The sequence below is a fragment of the Trichosurus vulpecula genome, chromosome 4 (assembly GCF_011100635.1).
Source record: "Trichosurus vulpecula isolate mTriVul1 chromosome 4, mTriVul1.pri, whole genome shotgun sequence".
Taxonomy (NCBI): Eukaryota; Metazoa; Chordata; class Mammalia; order Diprotodontia; family Phalangeridae; genus Trichosurus; species Trichosurus vulpecula.
The window spans coordinates 16,735,756-16,751,786 of NC_050576.1; the positions used below are offsets into that span (position 1 = coordinate 16,735,756).

Genomic DNA, 16,031 nt, shown 5'->3' on the forward strand with positions numbered 1-16,031 from the left:
GCCACTGCCCTTAGGGAAGCCTCGAATACTTTTCCTTCTGTCAAGCTAAAATCTTCTTTTCTGACACACACCATCATCCCCCGCCCCTGGCCCCCGGCTCAGCCCTCCAGGGCCTTCATGCAGAGGACAACTCTCAAGCTCCCCCCAAGTCACCTCCTTTCCCTTAATCATCACCCCCCAGGCCTTCAGCTGCGGCTCCTCTGCCAAGGCCTGCAGGCCTCCTCCAGATGCTCACCAGCTGGTTGACATCCTTCCTAAACTCAGAAGCCAGCACTGAGCACAAGAGTCCAGAGCCCTGGGGCTGGAGTCAGGAAGACCAGAATTCGAATCTGGAGCAGATACTTCCTAGCTGTGTGACCCATCTGCCTCTGCTTCCTCAACTGTAAAATGGGGATATTAGCGACTAAACTTCAGGGCTCTTGTGAGGATCCAACGAGATGTCTGTGGAGTGCTCGGTGCACATTGCTGTTCAGTCGTGTCTGACCATACACGGCCTCGAGGACTTTGTCTATGGAGTTTTCCTGGCAAAGATACTGGAGTGCTTGCCATTTCCTTCTCCAATGTGTTCCCATTTTACAGAGGAGGAACGGAGGCAAATAGGGGAGAAGTGACTTGCCCAGGGTCACACAGTGAGTGTCTGGGACCAGATTTGAACTCAGGTCTTCCTGACTTCAGGCCAGGTGTTCTATCCACCGCACCACCTAGCTGCCCATAGCTGACACACAGTAGGTACCACATAAACGCATATTTTATACCCACCCCCCCCCAATCCCTATTAAATTTCACTGTATCAGATTTAGCTCACCTTTCCATTCTGGCTAACGGTGACTCTTGGGATTCTTCTTCCCACTTTTGGGACAAACATTTAACTGAACTGGTAACAATGTTTCCCATCTCTGTGTCACCCTACCATAGGAGTGGGTGACCCATGATAAGCACACCCCGATGCCTTTATTACTGATGAGATGGCAAAGCACCCCACAACAAGAACAATTCCTGAAGGCTCTCCACCAGAAGCCCCAAGTCGGAATCACACCATGAATCGTCACTCTTTCAATCAGGTTTGAATATACCTAATTAACATCTATACATAGCCCACACCTCTCCATTTTGTCCACAAAGCATGATAGATGTTATCAACAATCTACCAGAGTCCCCTTAACTAGCATCTAGTGACCTTGTCAAAAAGAGTGAGGTTTGCTGAGCATGACTTCTTGATGACGCCAGTTGAGTTTTGTGGTCTCAGATGCGATCGTCCAGGTGGTCACTGACTATCCCACAATAATAGAGTCTAGAATTTTGACAACAGCTGGAAGTCAACCTCATTGGGCTACAGTTTGCAAGTGCCATTCTCCCCCTCCCATTAGCAATCACACACACACACACACGAGGGAGTCTGTCTGGAGCAGTGGTTTGGGCTGGCTAAGTCATGGCTGGCTAAGTTCTCTAATTATATTCTCATTTATCTTGAGATTCAACTCTATATTAACCACTCTTGTTTTGCTGTACTTTATAGTACAGGAACCTTTCTCCTTAACAAAGAAAACAGAAGCAAAATAAGAGTACTTCCAGTTTCTCAGATTGTCTGCTACCAGTACCCCATACATCATGAGAAGTGGTACAAACCACTGCAGGAATAGACTGGCTCTATAGGTGGCAAGTTTCAACAATAGATGCCTACATGAACAAATGCTATGACCACTCGTCAAAGACTTTTGTGGAAAAGATACCTGCTTTAAAGGAGTTTGGATCAGGTGATCTCTGGGGTACTTTCCAACCCTGAGATTCTATGACTCTATAAAGTGCTTGGGTTACAAAATTTCTATTTTGAATGATCAAGTTATTAACTGACAATGGATTTTTAGCATCATTCTCAAAAGCCATTAATTACAATTTAACAATATTATTACTTAATAGAAGTTAGCTGCTTCTAGAGAAAGAATAACTCCTTTCAAGAGATGCCTTCATTTGCTTCCTTCCTTTCTCCAATTTTCCCTAATAGTAAATAAGCATTAGCCCAAATGCTAAAAATAAGACATTCTCGATTGGTATGATGCTAAGAAAGTAATTTGAAATGTCCATCCATTTGATCCAAAGATCCCAAATAAGGCATGTACCCCAAGGAGAGGAATAATAAAAAGAAAAGTCACATATACCAAAATACTTATTGCTGCATTTTTATAATAGCAAGAACTGGAAATAAAAGAGATGCCCATTAATGGGGAAATGGCTGAATAAAATGTGGTATGTGAATGAAATTGAATGCTATTGAACTTTTAAGAACTATGGCTGAATGAAAAAAAATTTATTAAGCACCTACTAGGTGCAAAGCCAAGTAATAAAAGTGCAGAGAACCAGGGGAAGACTTCTATGAACTGATGCGAAGTAGAATAAACAGAATCATGAAACAACAGACACAGCCATGAAATTAGAATAACCAAGCTTGATACCCCCAAAACAAATATGAGAATGCATGGCTCTCCCTCCTTTGCAGAGGTAGGGGGTGTGGAACATTACACAAAATGTCAGACTTGGCTGAACTAGGGGTTTTTTCTGAATTATTTTTTTATAAGGGATTGTTCTTCTGGAAAGGGATAATTCAGAAATCAATGTGATGCAAAAGCAAAGGTAAAAATGATCTTTAAAAAGTGATGCAATCCAATGCTCTCCCCTCCAGAAAGACCACAACTGCTTGTTATTATAGAACCTCAAGCCATTGGCCTTGCAGCCAGATCTCTGAGCCAGAGCGGAGAGAGCCACAGTACACAGTTCCTTCTCGCATCAGGTTTCTTACTTGTTTCTACCCCAGAAATCAGACAGAGTTTGTTGGATGGTCTTAAAAACACTCCTTCGTGTTTTGCTGTATAAGTATTGCATTTTACAGAAGTATAGATTTCAAGCTGTAAAGGATCGTAGAGGTCATTAAGTCCAACCCTTCTCTTTACAGATCAGGACACGAAGGCAGAGAAAACTAGAAGGGTCTTGGTGGGGGCAGGGGCTCCCCAGGGAAGCAGCCAAGGGAAATGTCAAGCCTAGGTCCTTGGACTCTGCCCACGGTGCCAAGAGACCCCAACTAGAAGAGTTTCACAACTTTCAAAACATTCTTACAAACATTATTTCGTTTGATCCATACAACTCTCCTATGTGGTAGAGGCAATAGAGACTATTAACCCCATTTTACAGGTGAAGAAACTGAGACTGAGAAGGGTCAAATAGCATGCCTGACGTCACAGGCCTAGTAAGGGACAGTGGACACACACCCTTTGACCCAGGCCTTCTGAGTTCATGTCCAGGGCTCTCTTTATTTCAGGTTACATCTACCAAGTGAGAACATAATTTGCAGAAACTAGGGAGTTAAAGGATTTTCTATGTGTGTGTGTGTGTGTGTGTGTGTGTGTGTGTGTGTGTGTATGTATACACATACACATATATATATGTATGTATATATATATACATATAGATAGAGATACACAGACAATATTGATATAACCACAGAGCTATCTAAACATTGGTATCTACACTGGCAGCAGCAAGGGGGTGCCATGGTGCACAGAGCACTGGGCCTGGAGTTCAAAAGGCTTGTGCTCAAATCTGCATGACCCTGGGCAAGTCACGTAACTGTCTGCCTCGGTTTCCTCATCTGTAAAAGATGAATAATAATACAAGAGATCACCTTTGACAAGTACTTTGCAAACCTGAAGTACTACATGAATGCCAGCCTGTATTATGATGACTATCATCATCTGTTTCCGTCTGTGTTAGCATCTGCTTTACAGTTCTTGAGACCAAAACAAGGCCCAGTCCTATTCACTAATAGTTTTCAAAAGAGGTTTTAGCTACTACTGTCAAACAGTAGACGCCAAAACCAGGAAAATAGACATTTCAGCATTCCTGGCTGAAGGGGAAGACAACTGAAAAATGAAGCCCAAGAAAAGGTTCTCACATATCTCATTTTCTTCTCTCCTCATTCATTTTTCTGTCATGGACCCGTTAAATTTCTTCTTTTACATGGCAGGTCATGTAAACTAAACATAACTTACAGGAAACTTTTGATTTCACTTCAGTCATTTGATTTTTCTTGCTGCTGAAAAATGGGTTTGTATTCTTAGAGCCAACTTTCAGCTTAAAAATGAATTGGCAATAAAAATTAGTGATAAGCTATTGACCACTGTGTCTAAGCTCAAGTTTAAAAACATCATCGTGTCTTGTTTTTTGAAAAAGCCAAGCGAAGACCTGGCATCGAATGACAATGGAGGCGGCTGGTTCTCAAAGCCCCTGGCTCCCACCGTGCTAATTCTCTTGATGCTCGGTAGTCTGAGTACCACTGGCCAGGAGAGCTCAGGAAATGTTGTAGCGGTCCTCAGAGAAACCAGGAAAATGCACAAGTGTGAAGAGAATGAGAAGGATTTAGATCAACCTAACTTAGATATCCTTTAAACGAAACAGATCTGGAAGTTTACTGGAAGCCAACTACTTAGTCAGAATCCAAAAATACCATTTTCTCTTTTAAAAATCAAAGCAGCGCTTGCACTAACAACAAATAATGCACAATTTGGTTGGATCAAATCCTTCATTAGTTTTTTCCTCTACCCCTACGGGACTGCCCTTTTAAAATCCTCTTCAAATAGAACAGAATCGAATTGCTTGCACAAGGCAGCAGTTTGCAGAAGGATTTCTATTTCAACAGTGCCACCTAGTGGCCTGCTGGGTCCCCAGTCAGTCACTCTAGGTGGCTTTACTGGGCTCCACCTGAAAAAAACCTTCTTTAGTCCATATTTCTTCATTTGTTTTTTGAGATTCATGACTGGGTTCCATCAATATTGTTAAATATGTGCATATATATGTATATTATATATATGTATATGTATGTATATGTAAATATATGTGTGTACATATGCATATGGTATGTATATGTGGGCACACACACATATATACACGTGTGTGTGTATACACATATGTCGTGTACATAAACGCAGACAGAATAGTTCAATAACATAAAAATTTCCCAAATGTATAGGCCGCCATCTTTCAACAAGTGATCCCTCCAAAAACCCCATAATCATTCACTTCGGTCGCTGCGGCAGTTGGAGCCGGGACAGGTCTCGAACGAATGTTCACCGTTACCTTCGTGATTTCTTCTGAAGCTCGCTCAAAGTCTTGGACGTTTCTGCAGTAAAATCCCACCGTACAACTAGGGTCCATTTTTCTGAACGACATCTTTTTTGGAGAAGGACAATGAAATGACTGCAATGGAAGAAAAAACTCCTTTAGGAGATTGCAGCGACGTTTTCTTCTTATGGGTTTTACATGACACCGTCATTTAGGCTGGTTAACACGGCCAACGCTTCCTGTTTCTCAGACCTAAATTCAAAGCAACTGAACCTTTCTGAACCTGTCCCATTCAGGCTCCTGCTTTCTCCAAAGCACAAAACTGCACAGCTAACACTGTATGCAGATTCAATTCCACACAGGTCTACTTCGTTCATTATTATTAGTATCATCTTGCAGAAGGAGGGAAGTGTAGCCCCCCAAAAAGGTGTGCAGTCCTAACACTACCTACTGCTATTCCTCAACACCTTTCACACAAGCTCTGTCCCTGCTGCCTGGAAAGCCCTCTTCCTCCCCCTCTTCCTCCTCCTCTTCTTTCCATCTCCTCCTCTCCCTCTCCTTCCTCCCCCTCTTCTTCCTCTCTATCTTCCTCCTTCTCCCCCTCTCCCTCCCCCTTCTCCTCCTCCTCTTCTTTTTCCTCTGATTACTCTGATTCCTCCTCCACTTCCCATCAATTAGGCACTCAGTAAATACTGGTTACATTGAATTACATCTGCAGGAGGAACAACTATGCAAGACTACAGACCACATGTGCACATAACTAGTCAAGAACAGGGTGTCCCAAAAGTCTTAGTGCTGTTTTCCACCTCAGTAGTTTAATGCTGCACTAAGACTTTTGGGATACCCTGTATTTAAATCACCTGGTTTGCAACCAAGTTAGATTATGTTAGGTAAAAATCTGAGACATTTCATTCCATGGTACAAAGCTGGAAAGTTTGAAAGCCCTTTGGTAAAGCATAGAGGCAGACATAAAACAAAAATTCTCAACAGCACCTAATTTATTGATGGATTTATTTAACGAGTCTCCATGTTATACTGGTCCCAAGGAAACCAATTAGTTTTCCTAAATCGACAGTTTCTACACAAGCCAGCCCAAGCTCTTCCTGAGCTCAAAATACATTTGAGGAATTTCAGGCTCTTTGTGGATGCCAGCAGAGGCCTAGGGATGGAGGGAGAGAAGGAACAGAAAGAGAAAAACGCTTCCCTTCACACACCTCCTCTCCTCTCACCCTTCTTTGAAGACCAGTCCCAGGGTGACAGGAGTTCACCTCACCTTCTTGCCAAGCTGGTCTGCAGGAAACTGTCCTGGGGTCCCTGTCCTGGGTGCTACAGGATTTTCTTGGTAGGCAATGGGTAATGATACAGACTCTAATTCAATCCATGGCCCAGGGGGCAGACAGAAAAGACAATCATTCCAACTGCTTCTGTGGTTGTAGTACTAAGCACCTGAAGATTCACAAAGTACTTTTGCTCCCAAGAGCCCCTGAAATACGTGGTGCACATATGAGCTCTAGTTTTACAGGGTGAGAGACACAGACTCAGCAAGGTTACGTGATTTGCCACCTGGGTTTACGGACAGTATCACAGCCAAAATCTGAACTCGGTTCTCTCTCCTGACTCCAGGTGTAACACTCTTCACCTCACCAGACTGTCTCTCAACTTTAAGTGTTAGCCGTTTGCTCAAATTATCTGAAATCATTCCAAATGGTGAATTTTAATGTACAGATACCTTTCCCTAAAAATACCAAGTTAATTTCCCTTAGCCAAAGAATTAACCTAGTTAAGAATGAACCTGGGCTATCTTTAAACTCACAAACTCAACGAGCAACAAGACCACACACTCAGTGAGGCCTGTTTAAGAGCCTAATACCTGGGTGTTAAAATCAATCATTAAAATGTTTGAAATTCTCGGCCCTTAGATACCCAGTAGTCAGAGGCACCACCGGATGCTACAAGGCTTGTGAGCCACCCTTCCTTCTGGTCTAATGAGTAGCCCATGCCACATTCTAAGGGCAAAACACACAAATACAAATGCTTTTTTTGGTTAAATCACTTCAGTTATTTGTTAAGACTCTGATCACATGCCTTGTCAAAAGACAGCAGCAGAGACCATGCAAACAATCCTGGTTTTGGCAGGAAGCTTTGCGAAGATCGCCACCGTGCAACGAAACCCAACCTGGGTCTTCTGGCAGGGCAAGAGCAGCTTCCAGAGGACCAGGGAACACCCAGTGATTTGATCAATGGAAGCATCCTAAAATGGCCCCAGCTTTCTCAATAAGAAAAGCTGTAAAGCTGTTAAAAAGCAGATCTGTGAAGTACAGAAATTAAATAAAATTATCCCAAGATGTTCACTCCATGCTTCCACACTGCCTTGGCAGTACCACCCGGCTTGACATTTCTTCTATACACCACCAGGTCCTGCTGACCATTCGACTTGCACCCAGCCATGGAAATCACCACCTGTACAACTCACTGGAGAGACAATAATAAGGCCTTTCCATTTAACTCACTTTCCTACCTATGGACTACTTGAGAAGCTGCCTGGCATGGTGGGGAGAAGGCCATGATGACATGGGTTCAAGTTCTACCATGTGAACCTGGCAAGTCACCAAATTTCTGGGTTCCTCCAAGGAAATCCCTAAGATTCTAAGCTGCCAAGAAGGCGCCACCCTGCATGTTGGAGGAAGGTTCCTCCTTCAGAAGTTCCTAGTGCCAGACATTCCAGGCCTTGCCTCTCTCCTATGCTATGCATGTGAAGAGGCAGGATTTGTGGAAGCAGACTGTCCTCAGTGGAGAAGACAGGCTTATCCAACATGCAACACTGTGAGAAGGAATAGCTTTCAGCTGAGGGAATCAGGGCTGACTTCAAGGAAAAAGTGTCAAGAGATCAAGTCACAGAATGAAGAGAAAGATTTCCATTTTCATTCAAAAAGCAGCTTATCTGAAACCAGCTGGGCAATGCCTGGTGCCTGTCTGATCTTAGCAGAGGGAGGTCCTCCTGGAGAGCTACCATGCTCCAAAGAAATCCCAGGGCCCAACAGGACAGAAGGAAGGGAGGGAGGGAAGGAGGGAAGGAGGCAGAGAAGAAAAGAGGAAGGGGTAAAAAAAGCCCCCACGCTAGCCCTGTTTTAGACTCCTCTTTCACATCATCCACATTCCAGGAGAACAGATCTGTGGCCCAGCTTCAGATGCCCTGCCTTGGCACAGGCTGCGGCCCATCCCTGGAATGCCCTCCCTCCCCTCATCTTCCCCTCTTAGAATCTCCCATGTCCTTCAAAGTTCTGCTCACATGTGAGGGTACTTTCCCAGTCCAAGCTTGCTCAGGCTCATCCTCTTTCTTACTGTAACCTCAATCAGAACGACTGATCCTGGAAGGCCGGGAGTCTTTGATTGGGTCTTTGTTGCTGGAGTGCCTTGCACACAGGTGGTGCTTAAGATACAATTGCTGGATTAAATTCCATTGGGGACAAAAAGTGGTCTAGGTCAATATTGTTTGTATTTACTCACAAGGTAAATTCTAATTCAGAGAGCAGAACCCTTGTGCTGCCCAAGGATTTACACTGGGAGAAATGACATACGATGTTCTTTGGTCTGTTTCAATGCCCTCCTTGCTCCTTAGACTGACCTACTATCACCCAGAGGAATGTCAAACACTAAATTTTTCTATATGATTGTTCTGATTACAGAAATAATTACATAAACATTAAAATTAAAATTACTTTCAAAGTATTACGGGGCATCATTAATTCAACACCAGGTCTTGATTGAAACACTTCCAACTTGAGGCTGTATGTACAGGTTCTTTTCATTCAAGCAGATTCTTAACTCAAAGAAAACAAGACCAATTTATAATTCAGACTGATTTCCATTTATTGCAGGCCAAGTCAGTTCTCAAAACACTGTCCAATCAACCATAAGAAACTCACCACACTATGTTTAGACACAACCCTACAGTCCCTGGCTGCTGACTTAAATCAAGATGGATTATATCACTGGCAGTCAGGTTCCAGGAAGCTCCATTTTTTAAAAGCTTCTATCTCACATTTTAAGAGCATTAATGTCCAAAATGTAATCCCTCCTCTATTGCTTTTTTATTTAGTTAAAATTAAAATTAAAAGCTGCCCTGGATTTGAACAGCTCCTGCTCATTTCTATGGAGTGGGGACTCGCTTGCTTGTCGCACTCCCACTCAAAAACATACTTTTTGTTAATACATTTATACAACTGATTGGTATGAAACTTTCTAAGAATCCTACCAAAAGCACACCGATTTACACACCCTGAGGTGCTACAGCTTTGATACTCTGGAGTGTTACTGACATCTGTCATTTTTACTAGCAAGTATCTGCATCTGCCTCCTCATTTATTTCTACCACAGAGTCCACCAATATTTACCCCCACTGTCCTTTGGGTGAGAATATTAATTCCCATTAATAGAGCACCTTCAGGCTTACCAAGCTTTGTCCTCACAACAAGCCTATGAAACAGGTGGTGCAACTATGGTTCTCATCCTTGTATTGATGAGGAACCTGAGGACAGAGAGGGCATCACATAAGTGACCCACCCAAGGACACACAGGTGGAAAGTAGAAGACCTGGCATGTAAACCAGAGATCACGGCTCCAGACCCACTACACTCACAAACATCTCCCACGGCCAACATTTTCAGCCCTGGAACTAAGGACTAGAGGAACTTACCGTCCAGCCTAGGGACAAGATGAGGGACGAGGTGTCACACGATCCCATCTGTCCATCGTCTCTCAGAACTTGGGTGGAAGGCCAGATATTGCCACTCGAAGGATGCACTGTCCCCAACATTAGAGCAGCTGACTCACCACAGACTCATCCACAGCAATGTCACCCCTGCTCTGGACGCCTGTCACTGACTCCCCTGGCCACCTCCACCTCTTCATTAGCAGCACCAAGGCTCATATCCCCATAGCTGGGGCTCTCCCAAGAGCTTTTACACCCTTCCCCAGTCCTTACAGAGCTTCTTCTTCCCTTCCAGGTCAATCCTAATGACTGTTAATAAACACAGGGTGGAGGGCACACCGTGGGATATAACCTGGGCCCACTCACCCAAGGTACAGATGGCCCTGGGCCCTATGCCTACTTCAGGATGGACCAGGTATTTGTCTCAGGTCACCAAAAAACCTGACTGTATCAGATACCAATTAGAAATGCTATGCTTGCCTAGTAGGGAAAGCTAGAGATGTCAAGTGGCATTTCCTCAGGAATCAGTACAGCATGTCGACAGGACAAAACACATTGGGTCTCCTCTGTTCTTCTATCCACAGGAAAGTCACGAAATTATATTAAATATGAAGCATTTGGTGCCAATAAAGGTTGGGAAAATTTAAAGCTATCTTTCTAGTGTTGCATTCCCTCCAGAAATGCACAGCCTGGTCCTAACAAAAAGTACAGTCAGGAAGGAGGCTAGAAGAAAAAGCAAACAAAAAAAGAACCTCACCATAAAAATCTATTATGGTGACAGAGATGCTTAAGACACCAACCCAGAAGAAGAGAATGGCTCCAAAACATCTACAAGCAATACCTCAAAGACAAACTGAGCTTGGACACAAATTCAACTCGAATTCCTGGAAGAGATGAAGCAAGAATTGTTTGTTTGGTTTTTTTAAGAGTTAAAAAAAAGTTCTTATAAATGAAATTAGAAGACTGAAGGAAAAAATAGAAAAGAAATGAAAGCTATGGAAGGAAGAATTAAAAAGGAAATTGATAGTTTGGTGCAAGAAATACAAAACTTTACCCAAGCAACCAACTCCCTGAAAATTAAAACTGACCAAATAGAAGTTATGAACTCTATGAGACAAGCAATATTAATACAAAATCAAAAGACTGAAAAAATATGTGTATGTGTGTGTGTGTGTGTGTGTGTATGAAAATGTAAAGTATCTCCTCCTAACAAAAACAACTGACTTGTAAAAGAGGTCAAGGAGAAAAATGTAAGAATCAGACAATCTGAACACCATGACCAAAAAGAGCCTAGACACTGGATTTCAAGAAATCTCAAACTGCCCATCTCTTGGAACCAGAGGGCAAAGTAGAAATAGCAAGAATCTACCAGTCACTCCCTGAAAGAAGCCCCAAAATGAAAACTCTCCAGAACATTACAGCCAAAATCCAGAGCTTCCAAGTTAAAAAAAAATAATAACAATGCAAACAGCCAGAAAGAATTCAAGTACCAATGGAAAAAAAATGGAATTTTAATGAAATGGAAGATTTCTAAGCATTACTGACGAAAAGATTAGAGCTGCATAGGAACTTTGAAGGACAAGCACAGGATTCAAGAGAAACACAGAAAAGTGAAACATGAGCAAGCATCACAAAGGACTAAACAAATGCATGTTTACGAGATGATACATGTGTCACCTCTGAACTGTAGCATTATCGAAGCAGAGAAGGAGACTAATTTGACAGCAGGCCTGGGAATGATATGTTATCATGATCTTACATGAAGAATGGAAGGGGAAGAGAAGAGAAACACACTGGAGGGAGGGTGGAGTGGAAGGGAGAGGAAGTATGGGGAAAATAATCACATAAAGGAGTACCCAATAAGAATTATATACAATCAAGGAGGAAAACGTTTAGGGATTAACTGATACTTGACCCTAATTCATCTAAATTGGTCAAAGGAGGGAAAAGTACACAAACATACAAAGACAGAGTTTGGGACAGAAACACATTTCACTCAAGACAGAAACAGAAAGGAAAGGGGAGAATAAGAGGGCAAGCAGATTAAAGGAGCGATTAGTCCTAAGGAAAGCAAACTCTAAAGGATGTGCAAAAATATTTATAGCAGTTAGTTCTTTTTGTGGTAGAAAACAACTGGAAACTGACGGGGTGTCCACCAATTAAAGAACAGCTGAACAAGAAATGGAATGTAAATGTGACAGCGTATTGTGCTGTAAGAAGTGATGAAAGAGATGGTTTCAAAGAAACCTGGGAAGACTTGAATGAACTGATGAACAGGGAGGTCAGCAGAACCTGGAGAACAATTTATACAATAACAAAACTGTAAAGATGCACAACTTTGAAAAACTTTGGAACTCTGATCAATGGAATGATCAGCCACGACTGCAGAGGACTCATGATGAAACGTGCTATTCACTTTCTGACAGACGGCTGATGCACTCGAGGGTCAGTTACTAAGACATATACTTTTGGACATGGCCAATTTAGGAATTAGTGTTTCCTGACAATATATGTTTATGAAAGAGGTTATAAAAGAGGTCAAACTGGGGGGAAGACAGGTTATGGGAGGTAGAAAAGGTAAATTTTTATTGATTGAAACAAACGTAAGAAAAAAAGAAAACAAGGCTAAAAACATCCAAACTCTGATCAATACAATGACCGGTTAACCAGTCTGGCCTCCAGGGAAGTGATGATGAAACGTACCTCCCTCTTCTCTGCACAGAAACTGGACCACACGTAGAAGTAGGCACATTCTCCCAGACGTGGTTAAGAGGTGCGTTTGTTTCACTTATTATCACAAGGGATGGTTCTGACAGGGCAGTGGTTTTGAGGAGTGAAACAAGGTTTAAAAAAAATAAAACTTATTTTGGAAAGAGAAAAACAATGACACCGTGGAAAGCCCAATGCAGTCAAGCACAAACATCACCAGGCATCATTATTAGCCAGCATGCCAGAAGTACAGAAATATGAGTACTAAATACGCCCTTTCCAGCTTCACATCAGGCCCTTGGAATTCCCTGATCCATTCAGATAATGTGGTTAAAAAGAATTTTTAAAAAAAACCTATTAGAGCCAAGAAAACGATACGACTTCAACAATATAAACGGAAAGAGCAGCCACAAAACAGTGAAAAGAGAACAAGCCCGGCTCCGAAAGTCATCTGGGAAGACACCACTATCCCACCGCTCTGCTGAAGGGGGTGTCCCTGGCTGTGGAACACTGCACACATTTGCAGCATTTTTGAATATATGGATCAGTTTGGCTGATTTTTTCTCTTCTTTTTCTTTGAAAACATTATTTGTTATATGGGCTGACTCTCTGGGAAGAGAGAGGGAAAAAGAAATTGGGGGAAATTTTGGTGACATTAGTGATTAGTGATATTAAAAAATACTACTATTAAATATTAAAAAATAGTGATATTTAAAAAATCAATAAAATGTATCTCAAAAATTTTTTAAACCTTCCAATAGTAGCAACTCTGACGACAACAATAACCAGGTGCCTCATTTACATACACACCAAAATTACTAATTCATGGTCCTAGACAGAATGACAGAGGCAGAAAAAAAACACTACAGAACATGAATCCTTAACTTGGACTACACAAACTTGCTTTTTAAATATTTGGATAATGATTTCAATAGAACAGATTTCCTTTACTAATTTTATTTTATGCATTTAAAAATATTATTCTAAGGAAAGGTCCACAGAGGCTTCCCCAGACTGCCCGCCAGAAGTGTCCAGGACACAGAAAAAGGCAAAGAACCCCCAGACTAGAGCAAATAACCAAAACTAACAATTTAAAACCTTAAAATTTTCTTTTAAAAAGAAACCAAATTCTAATTAACATATTACATCTAAAACTAATTAAACCAACATGCCTGTTACTTAACAACATTTTCCTCCCTCAATCTATCATCACATACCGTCCCCCACTTTTGTTCTTTTTATGTTTTTCCTTTTTTTTTTCTTTAAATCTGCCTAACACTGTAAGGTCTTTGGTACAACCCAGCTGTCTTTTCAAGAAAATTACTTGGAGTCTTGATCATTTATATTAGGGGATTGGGGGGAGGTAGGGGAGCAGGGAGGTTCCGGTATCCACAAGAAAGAGACAGAGATAAATGAAGTCTTAAGTATATCATAAATTAAAATTCTGCATCGAGTATTTAACCTTTGGTCATTTTTGTTTATTATGGTTTTCTGAGGAGTAAAGCAGCAATGAACATGGGTAACCTAATGCCATCAACACACCACTCCCTGGAACATCTCTAAATAATTAGCATTTGATTCATATGGAAGGAAAGCAGGACCAAGTCTTTATCTGTAGTACCTCAAGAGGGAAATCCTTTATGCTGACATCTACAAAAGACTGGCAGTAATGAGGGTCCATGTATATCAAACTGTCATCTACAAGGACAAAACAGAAGACAAGTAATTCAAAAAACACCTTATTATTACACTGCTTACAATCCAATTTCTATGTAGAACAGTTTTTTTTTTAAACCTCCTACAAGTAACAGCTTGCCAGACTGATACTCATTGACTGAAACATAGGTTTTCACAGGCCAGATTAACTTTTGCATAATCAAATATGCTTGTATAAGCAGAATTTTTATAAACTGATGAGACTGTCATTTAATTTTTGGTGATAAAATTACTTTTACAAACACACAATTATATTCTAGAGTTTGCATATGAAAAATGTATTGTACTACGTTATCCTGACAGGAAGCTCATATTGCTTGTCATTTTAACATCAACTAGCACCACTAAAAAGTGCTAAAAGTAAATCTGTAAGTAACGACCGCCAGACTGGAACAGCAACGGCTTCGAAAGTTTTGTGAAACCATCAATTCTGCCTTGTTTATGCAACAACTGAAATTAAACATACATTTTACAGAATCCAATTACTTTGTGGGGCAAATGACAAATGAGTGGACTTTAGTGGAGCTGATGAATTAATAAGGCTCTCGTCTTGCTATTTTAATCATCTTGTTTCCAAGTGATCCCGTAATAACTTCCTGGGTTTTTAAAGAAAACTGTGAAGAAACATAATCTTATTAAATCACTAACCTTGAAATCCAGCAAAGTAATAGGACTGCTTGGGTTTTCCACCAATGATGCCCACACAATATTCAAGGCTTAAAATTCCCTGCCAACAAAAATTAATTCATATTTAATGCAAGTCAATGGAAAAAATGAAAGTTAATTTTTTAAGGTAACAAAGATGTTTCTACCAAGATTTTAATCAGTGCTATGTTCATTATGCAAATATTGTTTACACTGAATCATTTGAGGTAAGAATCAAGAATGAAAAATAAATGGATGTATTTATTTTAATAATTAGGAGTATCATTTCATTTATCGACTCCACTTAAATATATTTTGTCCTACCAATCCTAAAAACCCAGGGACTCACAGGATCATAAAGGAAGAACTGGAAGGGCCACGAGAGGCCACCGAGCCCAACTTCTTTATTTTACAGATAACAAAACTGAGGCACAGAGAGATCCCTACCTCTCCCCTGACGACCCCAAGTGGGCCCAGTGCTCCCAACCTCACATTAGATTAAGTAAACAGAGAAAAAACGTCAACGCTTACCGGGCAAGTCTTTAGGTTTCACACAGTACCAACCAAAATAACAACAGGTCATTTCTTAGAATGAGTGGAACCAGATCAACTAGTTTCAAAATAAAGCAATGATTTTAAAACTCCCTGGATCCTAAATCCTGTTCCGTCGGGCGATTTCCCCACTTTTCCAGTGCCAATGTGTGCAATGTTAGCATCTGATAAAAAACCTGTGTTTGAAAATCATTAGCCAAAAATAAATGGGGGGAACTGGATAGTCATATGGACAAAAACATAATAATTCGGATCTATTTCTCATATTATATGACACAATAAATGTTAACTGGATAAATGATTTAAATTTTTGTTTAACTTTTTCATTTCAAACTGGAAGGAAAAGGAATGTACTTGCTTCACTTATGGAAGAAGGAAAAGTGTTAATCAAGTGGAAGCTTTAGAGACAAAACCAATGGGTTTAATTTTTTTTTAAAGAATTTTGCATAACATAAGGCATAAAATGAAAAGGAAAGAGATTGGGAAAAAATATTTGCAGTAAATATTAACAGACAATATAAAATCTATAAGAGACTGCTGTCATCCTTGGTATCTGTATTCCCAGAAACTAGGACAGGGTAGGCATTTA

The 16,031-nt window shown here is 41.0% G+C and overlaps 1 protein-coding gene across 3 annotated transcripts in view; it reads right to left on the bottom strand.

The window, feature by feature from the left end:
- ATG4C (autophagy related 4C cysteine peptidase) overlaps positions 1-16,031 on the bottom strand; it is an 81,102-nt gene that overhangs the window by 13,637 nt on the left and 51,434 nt on the right. For all 3 annotated transcript variants that reach the window (XM_036757623.1, XM_036757622.1, XM_036757624.1), the window contains 3 exons: positions 14,894-14,972; positions 14,151-14,227; positions 5,125-5,244 (listed from right to left, as the gene is read on the bottom strand). In XM_036757623.1, the coding sequence (XP_036613518.1) occupies positions 5,125-5,244; positions 14,151-14,227; positions 14,894-14,972 (276 nt within the window). The remainder of the gene's footprint in view (positions 1-5,124; positions 5,245-14,150; positions 14,228-14,893; positions 14,973-16,031) is intronic.